This window comes from Trifolium pratense, linkage group LG3 (genome assembly GCF_020283565.1).
Source record: "Trifolium pratense cultivar HEN17-A07 linkage group LG3, ARS_RC_1.1, whole genome shotgun sequence".
Classification (NCBI taxonomy): domain Eukaryota; kingdom Viridiplantae; phylum Streptophyta; class Magnoliopsida; order Fabales; family Fabaceae; genus Trifolium; species Trifolium pratense.
This window is the reverse complement of record NC_060061.1, coordinates 27,291,606-27,315,968: the sequence shown is the minus strand read 5'-3', so window position 1 is coordinate 27,315,968 and position 24,363 is coordinate 27,291,606. Positions and strand designations below refer to the sequence as shown.

Here is a 24,363-nt window from a genome sequence, read left to right as displayed (position 1 = left end):
GGGTCGTTACAATCCTACCCCCCTTAAAAGAATTTCGCCCTCGAAATTACCTAGAAACAGATCGGGATAAGAATCTCTCATCTTGCTTTCCAGCTCCCACGTTGCATTCTCACCAGCCGGTCCTCCCCACACGACTTTCACGGATGCAATCTCTTTGTTTCTCAACTTCTTCACTTCTCTCCCTTCGATTCTCAAAGGCACAGTCTCGATGGTCAAGTCATCCCTCACTTGAACATCGTCCGATTCAATCACGTGTGTCGGATCAGACACATACTTGCGCAACTGTGATACATGGAAAACATCGTGCAAATTCGCCAATGATGGCGGTAATGCAATCCTATATGCAACTTTCCCAACTCGCTTCAAAATCTCAAACGGCCCAATAAACCTCGATGTCAACTTCCTTGACTTCAACGCACGTCCTACTCCAGTAGTCGATGTAACTCGTAGGAATACATGATCCCCCTCTTGGAATTCAATGTCCTTCCTCCTCTTATCATGATAACTCTTCTGTCGACTCTGAGACACTTTCATCTTCTCACGAATCATCCGAATCTTCTCTGTTGTTTCTTGTACAATCTCTGGTCCAAGAATTGCACCTTCTCCAGTTTCATACCAACACAGAGGTGTCCTACACCTTCTCCCATACAAAGCCTCAAACGGTGCCATTCCGATACTAGAATGGTAACTGTTGTTGTATGTAAACTCTACCAACGGCAAACAAGAATCCCAATTCACGTTTTGCTCCAAAACACAAGCCCTCAACAAATCCTCTAAGGATTGTATCGTCCTCTCCGACTGACCATCTGTCTGAGGATGATAAGCTGAACTCAACCTCAACTTCGTTCCTAAAGCTTCTTGCAAGCTTTCCCAAAATCTGGAAGTAAATCTCGGATCTCTATCCGAAATAATACTTGTTGGAATACCATGTAGCTTCACAATCTGCTCCACATAAATCTCGGCCAACTTAGGCACCAAAGTACCTTTCCTGATAGCAATGAAGTGAGCACACTTCGTCAGACGATCTACCACTACCCAAATCACCTCGTTACTTTTCTTGGTCTTCGGTAAACCTCCCACAAAATCCATTGCAATACTATCCCATTTCCATTCGGGTATAAACATTGGTTGTAACAAACCAAACGGCTTCTGATGTTCAATCTTCGATTTCTGACAAGTTAAGCATGAATAAACAAATTCAGAAATTTGCCTCTTCATTCCTGGCCACCAAAATAACTTCTTCAAATCCTGATACATCTTGGTTACTCCAGGATGAATACTCAAACCACTTCTGTGACCTTCTTCCATGATCATTCTCTTCAATTCGGTTACATCCGGTACACAAACTCTTCCGTGAAATCTCATGACTCCACTCTCGTCAATCTTGATATTGGTCTCCTTGCCTTCATTGATGAGTACCATCTTCTCCATCAATTTCTTATCCGATTTCTGACGTTCTTTAATATCTTCAAGAAAAGGATTCGTCAATCTTAACATTCCAAGCTTCACACTTGAAGAAGTAACCTCGCACACAAGACTCAAGTCTCGGAATTCTTCAATCAACTCTAACTCTTTCACCATCAATGATGACATATGCAAAGTTTTCCTACTTAATGCATCGGCCACTACATTGGCTTTTCCAGGGTGATAACTCAATTCAAAATCGTAGTCCTTTAAGAATTCGAGCCATCTCCGTTGCCTCATATTCAACTCCTTCTGGTCGAATAAGTACTTCAAACTCTTGTGATCACTAAACACTTCAAACCTCGATCCATACAAGTAGTGTCTCCACACTTTCAAAGCAAACACCACTGCGGCTAACTCCAAATCATGCGTCGGATAGTTCCTCTCGTGAACCTTCAGTTGTCTTGAAACATATGCTACCACATTACCCCCTTGCATAAGCACTCCACCAAGTCCTAACTTCGAAGCATCGCAATACACGACGAACGACTCTTTGGCATCAGGTAAAATCAACACGGGTGCAGTAGTCAATCTTCTCTTGAGCTCTTGGAAACTCTTCTCACAAATACCATCCCAAACAAACGCTTGATCTTTCCTCGTCAACTTGGTTAACGGCAAAGCCAACTTCGAAAAACCTTCGATGAATCTTCTATAATAACCGGCTAAACCAAGGAAACTTCTAATCTCTGAAACAGATTCCGGCGTTCCCCACTGTGACACAGCGTCAACCTTCGCAGGATCTACCGCGATTCCTCCACTTGAAATTATATGCCCTAGGAAACTCACCTCTTTCATCCAAAATTCACACTTCGACAACTTGGCATACAACTTCTTCTCCTTCAAGACTTGCAAAACAATCCTCAAGTGCTCCTCGTGCTCTTCCTCGGATTTTGAGTAAATCAAAATGTCGTCGATGAACACTGTAACACCCAAACCCATTATTTATATATTTCTACCTTTAGTAAAATTCTTTTTCAAAATACGCAACGGAAAATCACATTTAATTTATTGAATATCGGTTCGAGTATTACACTCCTCTATCAAAATAATACTAATGTAATTAATTAGTAAAAACAGTGTTTATACAGAATAATCATTTATCAAAATGTATAATTTTACAAATAAATATCGAAAGTCATAAAGACCCTATAGTCTAAATACAACCCTTTCCCGTGTCACAATCAGAGCGGAGCTTCACCGACGACTCGACATCGAATACCACAAAACCTGTAAATCTGGACCCCCAACGGTCCAGCACATAACACATAAAAGAGAGTTAGACAACATACTCAAAATATAAGTGTAAGTAAATGGTACTTAAACACTTCTTCATAAAAACATGCATAATCATACATTATACATATACATCACCATCATTCATGCATATTCATATATCATGCATATACTTCATTTATCGCATAATCAATCATTCACAAAATACACCAAACATATAGTTTCACGTCGTCTCGGACAATACCAAAACATTAACAAATACATTGTTCAGATTATGGTCATGACGGACCCTGCGTTGTTCATTTTATAGTCATGACGGACTCTGCGTTGTTCATTTTATAGTCATGACGGACTCTGCATTGTTCATTTTATAGTCATGACGGACTCTGCATTGTTCATTTTATAGTCATGACGGACTCTGCTCCTCACATACGGATTAACAATCAACATTTACCAAGTATGTGTCAAACATCATTTATCATAAAATGCACACAAAATCCCTAATGCAATCTAATGCTTCACATTCATGTTATGTCCTCTAGACACCTCTAATGCATGTGGTACCATCGTCTTTATCAGAGTATCTCACCTCCGATATCCTTCTTTATCAAACAAATATAGTTCGATATCCTTCTTTATTGGACAAGCCAATATCCCTAAATATTCATGATGCATGCACTCAAAACTCATGAATATATTCATCAACAATTATGGCATATAGCCCATCAACAATAACGTGGAACACTATCCAACGTTCGTCTTTATTAAGATAATCAATACCTTAATATCCGTCTTTATCGAATAACATAATTCGATATACTTCTTTATTAGAATAACATACTCTAATATCCTTCTTTATTAAGTTGATTAACACCTTAATATACTTCTTTGACATTTAAACAAACATCATCAATAATCATCTTCAAAACAAGATACACATACATAATCCAATTGCATACATCATCACAAAAGCTTAAGATTAAGTCATGTTCCTAACACATATTCATGATCATCACAATCATATTTATTCTCTAAGATTACTCAATTAATCTCATACAATATGTTCATTATTCATCAACAAGCAATCAATCATGGTTACAAACACTTAATTGCATGTTAGGATACCTCAAATCCATGTTACAAGTGCCTAATTGCACTTAAAACAACTATCAAAAAGTTGCTGTCACAGAGCTGTTCGCTGTAGCGAACAGGTAGCGAACACGTAGCGAACACGTAGCGAACACGTAGCGAACAGGTAGCGAACACGTTCGCTGTAGCGAACAGGTAGCGAACAGACACAGAGCCAAAATCCAATTAGCGAACAGGTAGCGAACAGGTGGCGAACACGTTCGCTGAGCGAAGGCGTAGCGAATGCCTCCTGTCAGGACAGTTCAAAACTTGCGATTTCTACACCAAATCACCCAAAAATCCCATTTTTCATGTTATAAACCCCAAATAAGTTTATATTCAAGTATAACAAGAATATCTAAACACAAAAGGACAGTTCATTTCACCGATCTACATCATAAACATCAAAAAAGTAAAGATTGAACACTTTTACTCAAAACACTCAAGAACACAATGTTCTTGAGTTTAATCCTTTATAAATCTCGTTTTTAACCATTAGATTCGTTCATACATCATGTTAAAAGCATCTTAAGCATATTAAGAACCTTAGGAACGATTTCCATCAAGAAAATCCGTTCTAAGCTAAAACGAAAATGGGGTGGAGGAAGTTCGGGTGAGGAGAAATCGACATTCTCCCCTTCCTCGAGTCACCCACGAATATGAAATCTACTCTCTTACCTTAGATCGACGAACTCACGAAGATTGCTCCTCGAATCTCTCCTCCAAGCTCTTGCCCTAGCTCTCCTCTTCTCTTCCTTCTCTTTACTTCATGAACAAAAGAGAAAATAATGAAATGTTTCCTCTCCTCCCCTTGACCATATGGCGCCTCTCACAAGTCCATAAGGCCCATTGGGCCTCAAGCCCAATTGGCTTGGCCCAACTCGCGTTAACTCTCACTAACTCGCGCGTTAACTAAAACTCTCGATAAATAACATAAAGTTACTATCTTACTTAAAAACCACATCACCAAATAATTAAACACTTAAATAGTGAATAATAAATTTGGGTCGTTACAACTCTCCCTCACTTAAAAGATTTTCGCCCTCGAAAATTACGCGACTAAAACAACTCCGGATAACTCCTGTATCCGACCCTCCAACGAAACGTTCAAAACTCTACACATTACTAAGTTTGACAAAATTAGTTTATCCCATCCAACACAATTTTTGTCCATTTATCCACAAGAGATCAAGGACGGCCAGTTCCTCAATTTGTCGATAAATATTCAACAATCATGATATCGACATAAACTATTCCTATCAAACCGCTAAAACGTCCACTCCGCACGAAACATCCATAGACTCACATTCTACGGTACACACAACTCTACCCTAAAACAGGTACAACCAATCGAACTCTCCGAAAGATACTCCCGTGGAATACTTCCACAACTCCATAATTCCCATAAACCTTTGATTCCCTCATGAATCACTTAACCGTGTTACATCACTTATTCATATCGTATCTTATTCCAACTTATCACTTGATAGTTCAATTCCAACGATCACTTGATGACCCACATTCTCAAATCTTCCTCGACACATGCTAAAAACTACCGTTTCTAACCGTCAAATTCCTTTTCTCACATTGAGTCGAATCCAATACGACTACTCTGTTCCCAAGTAATCTCTCAACCAATATTTGCATTCCTTAACGCAAACATTTTCCAATACCACTTCTCCTTAATCCCTTAGCAATTTGCTACTTCAAAATTAGGCTACCGCCTAAAATTGGTTCTCCAAACAATCATAACCTCTATCTCGTTAATTCCAAACGACATCTTCAATTCGCCCATAATCCATCTATCGATGTTCCTCATCATCTTGCATTGCAATAAGCATAATCTTCTCCGTTTATTCACTCATCGAATTCTTATTCACTTACGACCTCTAACAATCATCATCTCTCTTTGGATAGCTATCTTTAAACTCCTCCTTAGTACATTCGATACCAAAATCAAACTCTTGAATTAAATCCACAAAGCTCCAAATACTCGTCATACGATCTAATCCCATCCATTAAATTCTAATCAACCTTTGTCTTAGTATTCTTACTCATGACTCCTTGTCTAATCTCAATATGACATTCCTAGAAAATTTCTAAAAATTCTCGTCCAAAATACATCTTAAGTTTATTCACCAAATCACTACCGTCCCATCATCCATGATGAAACAATTTAAAATCCTTTACGTCATTGTCACCGATTGTGACCATACCACATCAACATCCACGATGCATCTAACAAAACTAGTCTTTACCGACTCTTCCATTCCATGAATCCAATTTCCTTAGCAAATACTTACTCACTCTTATCTGGTGGGCACTACCAAATGCTCTCCGATACTTACTTTAGGCATCGCCTTCAACCCCTTACTATATGTGCTCAAACACAACATCTACTCGCATGTGCGATAATCCTTTTCGCAAATTCTCACCTAACACAAGTCACTTCCAACATGACCTCATACTACTCATTCTCAACACGTTCTCCAACGGCTAACTTTCTTATTCTTCATCATTCAAAAATGATACCTCTAAGACTCTACGTTCTCGTTCAACATGTGACACCAATTGTCCGGTCATTATCCAAATCCAATCACCCTTTCTTCTACAAGCCTCTCACAAAATCTTTCGAATCGTTATCCTACTTCCATCTTCGAATAAACTCGACTACTCATACAATCCTTACTTCCAACGATTCAACAAACATACCAATCATATTATGATATTTCTCAATTCCATTCTCATCTACTTTAAAACTTACTTCCCTTCCTTGATTAATTAACACCAATGGTTCACTAATCTCCACATCTCTTTCTCTAAGCTTCTCAAATCTCCTCCGAAAGTCACTTCACACACTAGACTTAGAATTCCAAATTGTTCAACCAATCCAACATACTACCATATGCACGACTCACGTAAAACTTCTTACTCCAACATCCGGTACAACATCCGATCCCCTTGGATGACAACTTACTTCAAAATCATCACCTCTCAAGAATCCTAATTACTTCCACTTCTACATATTCAACTTCTTCTAATCGAATAGGTACTTCAACTTCGCTCCACACAAACCATATATCCATACTTCTAGTGCAACACATGATCTCCAATCCTTCCGAATACTTTTCATCTCACTTAACCAATCTCACTAACGCCTCACGACGAAACACTTGGTCCGACAACTTCTCTTCTAGTAGTTTCTCACAACTTGTTGCTCCCACCCATTCCACTTCGAACAACGTCACCACTTCCTGAATATTCCGCTTCAAGAACATCTCTACTCATCCAATCTTCTCACGTTCGAAACATCTCGGAGGGATATAACCTTCTCCCCCACTTATCTCAAACCCACTCCTACTCTCTTCCACTAGAACTTCTGGTGCTCACACCTAACGGTTCTATCGCCTCTAAACATGTTCTTCCCAAGAGAAGAAACTAGTATCGACATCGTTTACACGCATGTCGCATACAAGGGACAAAACCTAACCCACGATACCTAAACACTAACACAAATTCATGCAAGCATTCAAGTAACCTATACTTCCCTCACTTCTCAAAGTTAGGAAATCAAAACAACACAAGAAAAATGAACATTGCATAGCAATAATTCATACTCACATTCAATCAACTCAGAACAAGACGTCAACAAAATAAATTTCTTGTCTGGCTCCCTCGCTTAGCAAAAGCTAGCGAGCTCCCGGCGAGACAAGTCAAAAACATTCACAGGACTTAGCAAGACTTAGCGAGACTCAGCGAGGTTCATTCTTCGCCTAGCGAGCACATCCAAAAATCTGGGTGCTCTGCTACGGTTTTTAACTTACGCTCACTAAACTCTCGTTTTCTCGACTCACTAATCCACAAAATCCAAAACATCAAGCATATAACATCATTATAGACTTGAAAGCACAATTAGAATCATGCATCAACAATCACGACATAGAATTATGAGATCTTCATGTTTTTACTCATAAAACGCCTAGCAATTCAAACGCCTAGTAATCATCTAGCACATGTTATAAACAAACATATAACAAACACATACAAGGACACATTAATATCCTAATCTTCTCACCATTTTGAAAATTAAATTTTTCACTTACTCAAAGAAAATAACTCTATATTTTCACCAAAATCTTCAAGAAATAATATTAGTTTTTTAAAATTATTTCAAATCATTACCACATGCAGTTTTATATCATGCCGGATCGTCACATGCAGTTTTACATCATGCCGGATCATCACATGCAGTTTTACATCATGCCGGATCATCAACAATTAGCAATAAGCATCAATCCATCAAGTTTAAACTACAAAAAGGTTAAACTCTAAGCATATACAACTATTATAAACATAGAAGTATAATACTCACACATCTACTCACAAGAAGAATGGATAATCTAATCCAATTCACATCACTCATAGTCCCTAAACGAACAACATGAATGATTTCACAAAACAAACAACACAAAATTGTTAGACAAACGCGACTGACACACAATACTCACTTGGTCTGACTGCACAGACCTGCTCTGATCGACACATAACCCACACAGTCCGAAGACAACGGGGCTCTGATACCAATTGTAACACCCAAACCCATTATTTATATATTTCTACCTTTAGTAAAATTCTTTTTCAAAATACGCAACGGAAAATCACATTTAATTTATTGAATATCGGTTCGAGTATTACACTCCTCTATCAAAATAATACTAATGTAATTAATTAGTAAAAACAGTGTTTATACAGAATAATCATTTATCAAAATGTATAATTTTACAAATAAATATCGAAAGTCATAAAGACCCTATAGTCTAAATACAACCCTTTCCCGTGTCACAATCAGAGCGGAGCTTCACCGACGACTCGACATCGAATACCACAAAACCTGTAAATCTGGACCCCCAACGGTCCAGCACATAACACATAAAAGAGAGTTAGACAACATACTCAAAATATAAGTGTAAGTAAATGGTACTTAAACACTTCTTCATAAAAACATGCATAATCATACATTATACATATACATCACCATCATTCATGCATATTCATATATCATGCATATACTTCATTTATCGCATAATCAATCATTCACAAAATACACCAAACATATAGTTTCACGTCGTCTCGGACAATACCAAAACATTAACAAATACATTGTTCAGATTATGGTCATGACGGACCCTGCGTTGTTCATTTTATAGTCATGACGGACTCTGCGTTGTTCATTTTATAGTCATGACGGACTCTGCATTGTTCATTTTATAGTCATGACGGACTCTGCATTGTTCATTTTATAGTCATGACGGACTCTGCTCCTCACATACGGATTAACAATCAACATTTACCAAGTATGTGTCAAACATCATTTATCATAAAATGCACACAAAATCCCTAATGCAATCTAATGCTTCACATTCATGTTATGTCCTCTAGACACCTCTAATGCATGTGGTACCATCGTCTTTATCAGAGTATCTCACCTCCGATATCCTTCTTTATCAAACAAATATAGTTCGATATCCTTCTTTATTGGACAAGCCAATATCCCTAAATATTCATGATGCATGCACTCAAAACTCATGAATATATTCATCAACAATTATGGCATATAGCCCATCAACAATAACGTGGAACACTATCCAACGTTCGTCTTTATTAAGATAATCAATACCTTAATATCCGTCTTTATCGAATAACATAATTCGATATACTTCTTTATTAGAATAACATACTCTAATATCCTTCTTTATTAAGTTGATTAACACCTTAATATACTTCTTTGACATTTAAACAAACATCATCAATAATCATCTTCAAAACAAGATACACATACATAATCCAATTGCATACATCATCACAAAAGCTTAAGATTAAGTCATGTTCCTAACACATATTCATGATCATCACAATCATATTTATTCTCTAAGATTACTCAATTAATCTCATACAATATGTTCATTATTCATCAACAAGCAATCAATCATGGTTACAAACACTTAATTGCATGTTAGGATACCTCAAATCCATGTTACAAGTGCCTAATTGCACTTAAAACAACTATCAAAAAGTTGCTGTCACAGAGCTGTTCGCTGTAGCGAACAGGTAGCGAACACGTAGCGAACACGTAGCGAACACGTAGCGAACAGGTAGCGAACACGTTCGCTGTAGCGAACAGGTAGCGAACAGACACAGAGCCAAAATCCAATTAGCGAACAGGTAGCGAACAGGTGGCGAACACGTTCGCTGAGCGAAGGCGTAGCGAATGCCTCCTGTCAGGACAGTTCAAAACTTGCGATTTCTACACCAAATCACCCAAAAATCCCATTTTTCATGTTATAAACCCCAAATAAGTTTATATTCAAGTATAACAAGAATATCTAAACACAAAAGGACAGTTCATTTCACCGATCTACATCATAAACATCGAAAAAGTAAAGATTGAACACTTTTACTCAAAACACTCAAGAACACAATGTTCTTGAGTTTAATCCTTTATAAATCTCGTTTTTAACCATTAGATTCGTTCATACATCATGTTAAAAGCATCTTAAGCATATTAAGAACCTTAGGAACGATTTCCATCAAGAAAATCCGTTCTAAGCTAAAACGAAAATGGGGTGGAGGAAGTTCGGGTGAGGAGAAATCGACATTCTCCCCTTCCTCGAGTCACCCACGAATATGAAATCTACTCTCTTACCTTAGATCGACGAACTCACGAAGATTGCTCCTCGAATCTCTCCTCCAAGCTCTTGCCCTAGCTCTCCTCTTCTCTTCCTTCTCTTTACTTCATGAACAAAAGAGAAAATAATGAAATGTTTCCTCTCCTCCCCTTGACCATATGGCGCCTCTCACAAGTCCATAAGGCCCATTGGGCCTCAAGCCCAATTGGCTTGGCCCAACTCGCGTTAACTCTCACTAACTCGCGCGTTAACTAAAACTCTCGATAAATAACATAAAGTTACTATCTTACTTAAAAACCACATCACCAAATAATTAAACACTTAAATAGTGAATAATAAATTTGGGTCGTTACAACTCTCCCTCACTTAAAAGATTTTCGCCCTCGAAAATTACGCGACTAAAACAACTCCGGATAACTCCTGTATCCGACCCTCCAACGAAACGTTCAAAACTCTACACATTACTAAGTTTGACAAAATTAGTTTATCCCATCCAACACAATTTTTGTCCATTTATCCACAAGAGATCAAGGACGGCCAGTTCCTCAATTTGTCGATAAATATTCAACAATCATGATATCGACATAAACTATTCCTATCAAACCGCTAAAACGTCCACTCCGCACGAAACATCCATAGACTCACATTCTACGGTACACACAACTCTACCCTAAAACAGGTACAACCAATCGAACTCTCCGAAAGATACTCCCGTGGAATACTTCCACAACTCCATAATTCCCATAAACCTTTGATTCCCTCATGAATCACTTAACCGTGTTACATCACTTATTCATATCGTATCTTATTCCAACTTATCACTTGATAGTTCAATTCCAACGATCACTTGATGACCCACATTCTCAAATCTTCCTCGACACATGCTAAAAACTACCGTTTCTAACCGTCAAATTCCTTTTCTCACATTGAGTCGAATCCAATACGACTACTCTGTTCCCAAGTAATCTCTCAACCAATATTTGCATTCCTTAACGCAAACATTTTCCAATACCACTTCTCCTTAATCCCTTAGCAATTTGCTACTTCAAAATTAGGCTACCGCCTAAAATTGGTGAATCGGATATCGTCTGCACGCAATTGCAGAGACTAATCCCACGAGCCATGTGGGACCCAAATGGCGACAAGCTCTCCCTAAGAATTTTAACGTTGCTACATATCCAAGCGAGATATCAAACTCAGAACCTTGATTAAGTTATAAGAGACTCGTGCCATATCATATCAGCGCTCATGATATTTATTGTTAACTTTACATATATAAATTGATAGTAGTATTAATAAGAGATGTATTTAAAAATTAATAATAATTGCACCTAAAAATTTATAATAAAGAGACAAACTATTTTTGAAAAAAAGTCTTATAATTGAAAACATTGGAAGAATTTGATAGAATAGAATATTCATGTGATTAAGTATAATTATATTTGTAATTATTTTATTTATGATTGTCATTATTCATAGGTTATTATTAGTGTATATATAAAAATAATTACAAATAAATACAAATATAATTATACTTAATAACATGAATATTTTATTCTATTTGTATTCACAACAATTTTATTTTCCAAAGATAACATTTTATAAAAAGGGGGAATGATTTTGGGAATTAGCTGCTATAAATCAAGCCTCACACTCACATAACACCATCATCACTTCACTTTCCTTTCCTCTCCTATCTCTTTCTAGATTACTTTCTCTTACAAAGAGAAATGGCCAAAACCCTTGCAATGTTGCTTCTTTTCCTTCAACAAACCTCTTTCATTGCATTTGCCGAACACCTTGAAACTCTTCCACCAACTTACCCTCCTCATCACTCACATTCTCCACTTCACCCTCCAACTAAGTCACCACATCATCCACCGTCTAACGCCCCTCGCCACCATCATCACCACCATAATCACACACCATCCCCTGCCCCTTCCCCTATTTCTCACACTCCTTCACACCCTCCTCACCATTCTACCCCTGTTCCTGCTAAACCACCAACTGGTCACCACCACCATCATCACCCACCTGCTTCTGCTCCTGTTAAGCCTCCTGTTCACAGTCCCGTTGTTCCAACACACCCACCATTGCACCCCCCTGTTCCAGCTCACCTGTAACACCCTAACCCATACAACCCTTAAAAACGTAATTTTAAAAACTTTTCAACAAGTGTAAAGGCAGAGTGCCACGCGGTAATTAAAACACAAGCATACACACAGAGCATCATGAAATTTAAGCATGAATCTCGGCCAACTTAGGCACCATGTAGCTTCACAATCTGCTCCACATAAATCTCGGCCAACTTAGGCACCAAAGTACCTTTCCTGATAGCAATGAAGTGAGCACACTTCGTCAGACGATCTACCACTACCCAAATCACCTCGTTACTTTTCTTGGTCTTCGGTAAACCTCCCACAAAATCCATTGCAATACTATCCCATTTCCATTCGGGTATAAACATTGGTTGTAACAAACCAAACGGCTTCTGATGTTCAATCTTCGATTTCTGACAAGTTAAGCATGAATAAACAAATTCAGAAATTTGCCTCTTCATTCCCGGCCACCAAAATAACTTCTTCAAATCCTGATACATCTTGGTTACTCCAGGATGAATACTCAAACCACTTCTGTGACCTTCTTCCATGATCATTCTCTTCAATTCGGTTACATCCGGTACACAAACTCTTCCGTGAAATCTCATGACTCCACTCTCGTCAATCTTGATATTGGTCTCCTTGCCTTCATTGATGAGTACCATCTTCTCCATCAATTTCTTATCCGATTTCTGACGTTCTTTAATATCTTCAAGAAAAGGATTCGTCAATCTTAACATTCCAAGCTTCACACTTGAAGAAGTAACCTCGCACACAAGACTCAAGTCTCGGAATTCTTCAATCAACTCTAACTCTTTCACCATCAATGATGACATATGCAAAGTTTTCCTACTTAATGCATCGGCCACTACATTGGCTTTTCCAGGGTGATAACTCAATTCAAAATCGTAGTCCTTTAAGAATTCGAGCCATCTCCGTTGCCTCATATTCAACTCCTTCTGGTCGAATAAGTACTTCAAACTCTTGTGATCACTAAACACTTCAAACCTCGATCCATACAAGTAGTGTCTCCACACTTTCAAAGCAAACACCACTGCGGCTAACTCCAAATCATGCGTCGGATAGTTCCTCTCGTGAACCTTCAGTTGTCTTGAAACATATGCTACCACATTACCCCCTTGCATAAGCACTCCACCAAGTCCTAACTTCGAAGCATCGCAATACACGACGAACGACTCTTTGGCATCAGGTAAAATCAACACGGGTGCAGTAGTCAATCTTCTCTTGAGCTCTTGGAAACTCTTCTCACAAATACCATCCCAAACAAACGCTTGATCTTTCCTCGTCAACTTGGTTAACGGCAAAGCCAACTTCGAAAAACCTTCGATGAATCTTCTATAATAACCGGCTAAACCAAGGAAACTTCTAATCTCTGAAACAGATTCCGGCGTTCCCCACTGTGACACAACGTCAACCTTCGCAGGATCTACCGCGATTCCTCCACTTGAAATTATATGCCCTAGGAAACTCACCTCTTTCATCCAAAATTCACACTTCGACAACTTGGCATACAACTTCTTCTCCTTCAAGACTTGCAAAACAATCCTCAAGTGCTCCTCGTGCTCTTCCTCGGATTTTGAGTAAATCAAAATGTCGTCGATGAACACCACCACGAATCTATCCAAAAATGAATGGAAAATTCGGTTCATATACTCCATGAAAACTCCAGGTGCATTGGTCACACCAAACGGCATAACTGAATACTCGTAGTGCCCATACCTCGTCCTAAATGCAGTCTTAGGTATGTCTTCCGTCTTCACTCTAATCTGATGGTATCCAGATCTCAAATCGATCTTACTAAACACACAAGCTCCAACTAGTTGATCCATCAAATCATCTATCCTCGGAAGTGGATATTTATTCTTGATCGTCACTTTGTTCAACTGACGATAGTCTATACATAATCTCATGCTTCCATCTTTCTTCTTCACAAGCAATACTGGCGCTCCCCATGGCGAAACACTCGGTCGAACAAACCTCTTCTCAAGCAGCTCTTCAAGTTGCTTCTTCAATTCATTCAACTCAGATGCTGACATTCGATACGGCGCCATCGATATCGGACTAGTTCCAGGTACTAGGTCGATAGAAAACTCTACCTCTCGCTTTGGAGGCACGTCAGATATATCATCCGGAAACACATCTGGGAATTCACAAACGATCGGTAACTCTTCTATCTTAACTCCTCCTTCGAGTTTCAATGATGCAAACATCATGAACATCTCGGCATGTTCTTTCAACGCTTCCGATACTTCCTTCCCGCTCATCAAATGCAAGTTCTCCTCCGGCTTCGGAAAAACAACGGCCTTCTCACGACAGTTGATATGAATCCGGTTGAAGATTAACCAATTCATACCAAAAATCACATCCATACCACTAAGTGGAATACATACTAAATCCATACCAAAATGCCTATCAAAAATGGTTACGGGGCAGTTACGACATACTTGTCGGGTAATCACTGAACCATTAGCAGGAGTTTCTATTTCCATCCTACCCATCATATCCGTTAAAGGAATACTAAGACGCTTCGCACAATCCAAAGAAATAAAAGAATGCGTCGCTCCCGTATCTATAATCGCAATTAAAGGAGTGTCATAGATGAAACACGTACCTCTAATGAGATTGTCCTCAAGGCTAGCATCCTCTCCACTCAAAGCAAACACCTTGCCCATCACCTTCTTGGGCTTCTTGCAGATTATACTCTTGTGGCCCTCCTCACCACAGTTGAAACAAAACACTCTTGTCCTACACACTTCAGTTTTGTGGCCTAACTTCCCACAATTCAAACACTTGTCCAATTTCTTCGGGCAATCATACGACATATGACCCCGCTCTCCACATTTGTAACAACTTCCATTCACTGGCTTCTTACCACCACTTGTATTACCCCTACCGCGGTTATCATAAGGTTTTCCGCGCTCTTGTCCTTTCCCTTTTCGGTCATTCGCAGCCTTGTAGTAGTTCACCTTAGCTCTACCATCTTCATCACAGATCCTACTCTTGTTCACAAGGGTCGCAAAATCCCTTATCTGTGAAAATCCAATCATATGCTTAATGTCTGGACGTAGACCACTTTCAAACTTCACACACTTGTCGTTCTCCGCTTCCATAGTGTTGTAATGCGGGCTAAACGCACACAAAGTCTCAAACTTGACGGCATAGTCAGCTACCGTCATATTTCCCTGTTTCAGTTCCATGAATTCCACCACTTTCTTGTTCTTCACATCCACAGGAAAATACTTGACCAAAAATTCTCTTTTAAACATTGCCCATGGTATAGCCATACCACCGGGTCCTAGCCTCAACTTAGCATTCTTCCACCACACATTCGCTTCCTCACGCAACACATATGTCCCAAGGGTTGTCTTCCCTTCCTCGGAACAATCCATTGCTTCAAAAATTATCTCAAGTTCCTCCAGCCACTTGTGAGCTCCATCCGGGTTGTAACCTCCGGTAAATGTTGGCGGTTTCTGCTTCATGAACCTTTCCAACCTCATCTCTACCTCTCTTCCAGGTTGATGATCTCTAACCACTATGTTGGTGAGTGCGGCCAAAGCCTCCGCAATCTGAGCATTCGTTCTCGCAGCAGCCATGATTCCTGAACGAATCACAACTAGACGTTAGAAAGTACTAACAGTGTTCCCTACACATGCTCATACGGGGAAAAGAAAAGTCCTAATTGGTTCACACGAACCGACCTGCTCTGATACCACTATTGTAACACCCTAACCCATACTACCCTTAAAAACGTAATTTTAAAAAATTTTCAACAAGTGTAAAGGCAGAGTGCCACGCGGTAATTAAAACACAAGCATACACACAGAGCATCATGAAATTTAACATGAAAAGCAACAACGGATTCCAATCAAACCAAGCATGCATATATATATACATATATATATACATAAGCCATATTCATCCCTAAGGATGTCACTTATACAAGAACTAGCATATCAAAAAGGTAACACCGATATACGATGAAAGCCAAGCGAAAACCCCGACTCGATGTTACATTACCAGAGCATTTACTATTTACAAACTCTAGTCAAAAGCTAGTACTAAGAGGAGTAATCTATGCTAAGTCTCCTCACCAAAAGGTACGTCAACACCACGCTAGAACAGCAGTCTAAACGTCGGCACAGTCCTCAGCCTGAATATCTGAACCCCCAAAGGTCCAGCAAATAACACAAAGCAGAGAGTTAGAAAACATAATCGCATACCATACGAGCATAAGAAAGGTCTTGCACTTTCGAACTACATCATACATATTCTAACTCACGTCAAAACATCGCACCAAACAGTTATCAATTAATAAAGTTTAGCACAGTTCAACCAGATAATGTCACATACCATTTATCAAATATATGCGCATTTACCCTAATGTATCTAATGCCAATCATTCTATGTCATGTCATCCCTAGACACGACTAATGCATGTGGTACCAATTGCCTTTTACCCCTCATGGATAAGTTAAACAGTTTTACATCTTGCCGGATTGTTCGGAACTTACCAAACCTTCATATCCCTCATGGATAAGTTAAACAGTTTTATATCCTGCTGGATAGCAGCTCTAGATCTTATGGATTCATCTAATCCAATCCTCGGCTTCCTTATGGACTCAAAAATCCATTTAAATCTATTGGAACCCTAGTTTCCAATTCAACATATATATGCATGAATGCATGTATGTTTACACATATCATCAATATGATATTTCTCTAGCTCGAAGCTACTCTTTTATGAATGCGGGAACACAATCCTAACACATTCACTTAATCATTACAAATTAATGCCAAAACATCACATTGCTCACTTAAGCGACAACTTATTGCATACACGTTTATCAATCATATAACGATTAACAATAAGCATTAACAGCATCAACATGTATCAACAATCATGTAAGGATACTTTTAAACCATGATACAAGTGCCTGATCACACTTACAACCATCAACAAGAATTGCTGTCACAGAGGCCTTCGCTAAGCGAAGCCTTAGCGAGACATAGCGAACCACACCAGGAAGTCACCTGCTCATGGCGAGCATTGGCGAGCTTCAACGAACTATTCGCTGAGCGAAGGCTTAGCGAGCCTAAGCGAACCTCACCCGGAAGTCACCTGCTCATGGCGAGCATTGGCGAGCTTCAGCGAACCTGTTCGCTACAGCGAACTCCTGGTCGCTTAGCGAACCACACCAGAACAGAATATCTGTTCTTGAGTTATCTAAGGCGGTTTAACCTCAAATCAACTCAAAAATTCAATCAAACATGTTATAAATTCATATAAACAGCCATTCCAAACATATATGGTATCAAGGAACATTAATCATCCCTTCCAAACATCCAAATACCTCTAACAATCAAAATCATGCCAATTACTTGAGTTTTAAGCAACTTTCATAAACTTTTTCAACATGATCCAAATACATGCATATTTTTCATGAAATCAAACTAGTGATTAACACATACAAAGTGATGATGAAGAACATCATACTCACATACAAAAGCTTAATCAAAATCTAAAAGAAATTGAGTGGGAGAGTTCGGGAACGGAGACATAGACAATCTCCCCTCTCCTTACCACTCAAGAATCATGAATTCTAATCTCTTACCTTAAGCAAAGATGATGATCCAAGCCTTCTCTTGCTCAAGCTTTCTCTTAGCCAAAACCCTAGCTCTTGCTCTATCTTGCTTCTACTCACTCAAACTCAAAGAAATGAATTTATGATACTATTCATATGTTTGACTTGCTACTTATACTACTTCTCATTTGTCATGAACCAAGCCCAAATGGCTTAGGCCCATGCCTCTCACGCCCATTTAAGCCCAAAACAAGGTTCTCGCGCCTAATAACTTACGTTCGGCTAAATAATTATTCGCCGCTCACTAAAATAATAAAAGCCAATTAATAAATAAAATAACATTTAATAAAACATACGAATACGAAAAATGGGTCGTTACATCACCCACCATTGCATCCTTCTCCTGTTCCTAGAAGCTTTATAGCTGTTCAAGGTGTTGTTTATGTCAAATCTTGCAAGTATGCTGGTATTCATACTCTCTTGGGAGCTAAAGCACTTCATGGTTTGTTTCTCAACTTTTAACTTCACTATTTTGGTTTTCTCAGTAATGTTATTCTCATAGGTCTTTTGTGATACAGTGATATTTCAACTTTTGTATATTTTGTACACTTTCCCAGTAATGTCATTATGTATCTTTTTGTTGCTAAAAGACAATGACCATTATTAATGTTGTTTTCAAAATTGAATATTGAAGGTGCCGTTGTGAAGCTACAATGTAACAGCACAAAGTACAAGTTTGTTCAAACACATAAGACTGATAAGAATGGTTATTTCTTCATTGAACGCCCAAAGAGTATCAAAACCTATGCACCTCATAAGTGTAATGTTGTTTTGGTTAGTGCTCCAAATGGGCTGGAGCCTTCAAATCTTAATGGTGGGCTTACTGGTGCTGCTCTTAGGTCCGGGAAACCTTATGTGTCTAAGGGTCTTCATTTCACTATTTACACTGTTGGGCCTTTTGCATTTGAGCCCAAATTTCCTCGTTAATTAAGATGATTAGAATATTAAAAAATTAATTTCGAGTTTATTTGTAAATTAGATTGTTGTGTTTTAGTGTTAGGAGGTTGGCTTCGTCTTGTGTTAAAATATGGTGTTTACTTTTGAGCTTGAATCATCACTACATGATAAAGAGTGATGTTATGTGTGTGTGATTTATGGTTCTTGTAAGAATTATTATTAAATACTAGTATTAATTAAACAAATGATGTTTATCGCTTTTGCTTAATTTGTTTACTCTAATCTATTTGTCATTTTATTTACCAAGAAAATTGTCGGATTTATTTTTATAAAAGACTTAAATTAACGAATTAAACGAGGGGTAGTAGAAACCTCACAATCTAAAACTAGAAGAGCATGCAAAAAAAGTATATTCAAAAATAATTAAATTCGGGGAGAAAGGAGCATCAAATCCCTTTTGGATAATAAATCCGAAAAATTTAGTAGATTAAACACCTCTTCTAGGAGAGGTTCGAGATAAGATGTGATGGTAAAATACGATTGAGAATAACATCTGCAACAAAGGTAGAGTCTGTTTTAAAAATGACACGGTTAAGATGACGAGCAATACGCATACCATGAACTAAACTCCACATCTCAGCACCCTGAGCATTATTGCGGCCAAAGTTGCAATAAAAACCTTGAATAAGACCACCATGAGAGTCTCTAAGCAATTTGCCACACGCTGAGAAGTCATTCCTTTTACTTTGCGCTACATCTACATTAAACTTAAGAGTATATATAGGAGGGAGCTCCCATCTAATAGGAATGATAGAGCAAAAGCTCTCCATATAAGCCGCATGTTTAATAATACTATTAACTACCATTTGCACTCAGTTAGCTATATGAAGAAGCCAAATGTGTCGAAGGTTGGAATACTAATTAAAAACCAATCATTACGATCCTTCCACAATGATTTGATAGAGACGCCAAAAACAGTCACCCAACTCCAAGTGTATTTTCAATATCTCCATTATCAAAGTACCATTCAAGCCAAGACATGAGATCCATGCTAAAGAATTTTTCCCAATTATCAGGTTTGATAATTGAGGACCAAAATTTCATTATTTCTTCGAAGTCTCTTAATACATGCATAATGGATTCAAGTCCTTGTTGGCGCTGGGGACAACTATTGCCATTTGTCATAATGATATTGTGTTTCTCTTCATTAGTCATAAGACTACCACGAGCCACTTTCCGGAAAAAAGAACGGATCCTATTAGGACCTTTCCATTTCTAAACTAGATTTCTATTAGGACATTTCCATTTATAAATTTTTTATGTATATTTGAATGTACTTTCTTACTATAAATTAGTGAAAACACTGATGAACGTCATGCAGATGAGGATGAATAAGATAAAAAAAATTACGGATATTTAAAAAGACTATTGAAATAATAAATTTGTCTTAAAAGTGTGTGACTATTATTAAATTACCCTGTATTTACTATTGATTTTTTTGTGTGAATCGGATATCGTCTGCACGCAATTGCAGAGACTCATCCCACGAGCCATGTGGGACCCAAATGACGACAAGCTCTCCCTAAGAATTTTAACGTTGCTACATATCCAAGCGAGATATCAAACTCAGAACCTTGATTAAGTTAGAAGAGACTCGTGCCATATCATATCAGCGCTCTTGATATTTATTGTTAACTTTACATATATATAAATTGATAGTAGTATTAATAAGAGATGTATTTAAAAATTAATAATAATTGCACCTAAAATGTAACATCCCGACTCTAATTAATATTACTAGTATTATTTAGAGGTTCCAACTAGAAGATTAAAATATTAGGTTTAAGGAGTCATTGGAGCAATTTTAGTGAAAAGAATGACACCATTATGAATTAGTACAAGTGAGGGGGCAAATGAGTAATTGGCAAAAACTATGTGTGGATATTAAATTACAGCAAAAGGGAAAAGAAGTGCACAGAACCATTCATCTTCTTATTTCTTGCGTGAGCTCTTTCTCTCTTTTCTCCCATGGTAGCTTGAAACCCCTCTTAGCAACACACTACAACTCGCCTCTTTCTCTCAAAATTCTCTTCTCAACAGGCATCAATAAACATGTTCAACTTCTATTTTTCTTACCTTCCCAAGCTAAACGAAATTAGCTCAAAACCCCCCAAAATTCCAACTTCTTTAATTTCTAGTTGCATGTGCAATTAACTTCACAAATTGAGACTTTTGAGTGTTGGGAACTAAGGTAAGAGGAGTTAAAATTCAGCTAATCCCTTCCACTTTTATCAGATTCGAACTCACCCTCACCACCTTGACCAAAGATCTAAATTCTCCATTCCTCTTGTGATGATGCTTTTCATGTGCAAATCCCTACCCAAATTCGTGTACTGGAGCTAAGGTAACAAGAATAATCCCATCTTTCATTAGTTACTTTCTCTTCAGCTTTCGTTTTTAATAGACAAGGGTTCTTGCAATTACTTCAAATTGTCTAATTGAAGCTTTTACATGTGTAAAATTCCTTGTAACAACAAGTCTTAGATGTTGGGATTTAAGAAATTATTGTGGAAACGTGATTTAGAAACCTTCATGAACTGTTGTTGTTGTACTGTGGGCTGGTGTTGTTGTTAAAACTGATTGGTATGATTAAAATGGTTATGGCTGAATTCTATGGTTATGTACTGTGAGCTGGTTATGCCCTCTGCGCCTGGGGCACAGCCTCTGCGCCTGGTGCGTGGGAGACAGAATCTCCCCTCTCCTCTTGTGCTTTAAGTGCCCCTGTTGTGCTTTAGGTGCATCCGGCAGCCCTGTTTTATCTTGTTATGTGTTTTCGGACGCTTGTGGGACACCGTAATGTCCCTAATGGACTAAGACTAATTAGGAATGAAAAATGTAGTTGTTAGTTTAAACAATTGCATAAGCTTGGGTAGAGAAAACAGATAGAATACTTTGGATTAGATGTAATATGAGTTAATTCAGGACAGGTAAGAATTTGTGCAGTTGATCTTGAAATGTAGTGGACTTTGGACCACGAGCATTGAATTTCCAATGCTAAATGTTTATAATGAATAAAATGTTAAGTTGTGGTCTATAAGGCACCAGAAAGACTTCCTTATGTAGGGGTTGGAGCTGATTGAAATTCTACATAGAATTTCACGCAACGATAAGATGAGGTATGACCGTGCTTTAGCCCTGATATGATAGGGAATTTAGCCGGGTATGTAAGGGAATGATTCGAGACTACTCACCTCGGATTATTCCGTAAATCAACTCAGATAAGTAACTTTGTGTGTCACACTTTATTTGCATTATATTGAAAATAATTGTGAAATGAATATTTATATGTTTATGTAATTGATCAACTGTCAAGACAAAGGATATTAGTACTACCATAGGATAGGCGGGACTCACTGAGGCTTTATGTCTCATCCCACTCTTTTGTATTTTTTTCAGATAAGCAGATTAAACAAGACAGGGGTAAGAAGAAACTAAGGATTGAAGATGGAAGATTTTATTACATTAGTTTCTTCCTTGTGTTGTTAGATTAGTCTGATAGATATGACTGATGAGTATTTACCGTTGTGTAATGGAATTATATTGAAAATAATTGTGAAATGAATATTTATATGTTTATGTAATTGATCAACTGTCAAGACAAAGGATATTAGTACTACCCTAGGATAGGCGGGACTCACTGAGGCTTTATGTCTCATCCCACTCTTTTGTATTTTTTTCAGATAAGCAGATTAAACAAGACAGGGGTAAGAAGAAACTAAGGATTGAAGATGGAAGATTTTATTACATTAGTTTCTTCCTTGTGTTGTTAGATTAGTCTGATAGATATGACTGATGAGTATTTACCGTTGTGTAATGGAACTTTCTTTTCCTTGTATCTGATATAGAATTTACAAAGACACGAAACCCTAAAAGACTACATCTTTGATGAACAGTGGCTTCGGTGAATAAAATATTGGTCTTGAGTCTTCTTTATATGGACAGAGCTAGAACGCTCCTGATCTTTCAAGATAAACTTCAGAACACAGCTGGTCTTTGAGTCACGTCCAGCTAAGCAAATCAGACCTTAATAAAAACTTTCCTAAAATGGCTGATCCTCTTTAGGAAATAAACAATGTGTTGAATCATTCCATTAAGTCTTGATAAGAACATATCTTCATTAATAAAGTCTTGATCAGATAAAATCTTGATATACATCTTTGTAGAGTGGATTTCCATATATAGCAGATACGTGTAATAAATGCGTGAGATTTGGGCAATTTAATTGTCGTACCCAAACATGTTTAAACATTTGGTCCAACATCTTTTGTACCCAACATGTTGAAACATTTGGTCCAACATCTTGCTTGTATATTTGTTTTAGCAAAATGAGGCCAACACACAAATATCCAACACACTTTATGAAATACTCACCAATTCCGTACTTCAAAGCTTAGGAATGGTTCACACACACTATCTCCTTGCTTAGAAGCTCCAGAGATATTACAACACAATAACACACAGTTCTTAATCTTGCATCAAGATAACACAAGAATAGGAACACAAGGACACAACACTAAAACCCTAAATACACGCTTTGTAAAACTCAAATATGGTTTCAGTGATTTGTAAAATGGTGTCAACTTCCTTTAAATAACCTGCGCTAGCATGGGCTAGGTCTTGTATTGGGCTTCGAACACTCAGCAGGATCAAAAGTTCCTTCAAGGAATATTCTTCGAACAAATGTTTTGTTTCCTTAAATGGATGATTTGATTAGAAACAAACCTAGGTCATGGCCGCCTTCTGAACCATAAGAAACAGCACTACGTGGCGCACAAGTAAAAATCACGAGGATTCCATAAATATAAAAAGGCGCGAGATCACAACGAAACAGGCCCGGCCCACTGGATGTGGTATCCAATGTTGAAGCATTCTAAGCAACATCTTGCTTGTACTGGATGCTGGAAGCATGTAGTTCCACATCTAGCTTGGACATTTGTTTTAGCAAAATGAGGCCAACATAAAACTCCAACAGGTTTCATAAAAATAAAATAACCGGAGTTAAAATTTACAATACAATCACTTTATATTTCAATATATATAATATTCATTATTCAAATAAAATATATATAATATTCATTCTTACATGACATGACATGCATGATTTAAAGAGTCATATTTAATACATGAAAAAAG

General features: G+C 37.9%; 1 protein-coding gene and 1 long non-coding RNA gene across 2 annotated transcripts; both read left to right on the top strand.

The window, feature by feature from the left end:
- Positions 1-12,241: 12,241 nt before the first annotated feature.
- On the top strand, positions 12,242-19,200 carry LOC123912820 (non-classical arabinogalactan protein 31-like). Its single transcript, XM_045963397.1, has 3 exons — positions 12,242-12,624; positions 18,594-18,715; positions 18,908-19,200. Exons 1-3 carry the CDS (start codon positions 12,242-12,244, stop codon positions 19,198-19,200), a joined length of 798 nt encoding a protein of 265 aa, XP_045819353.1.
- Positions 19,201-21,148: 1,948 nt separating this feature from the next.
- LOC123912819 lies at positions 21,149-23,120 on the top strand. The gene is made up of 2 exons (XR_006811462.1): positions 21,149-21,574; positions 22,627-23,120. It is a non-coding gene; the product is annotated as an uncharacterized LOC123912819 (long non-coding RNA).
- Positions 23,121-24,363: the final 1,243 nt, after the last annotated feature.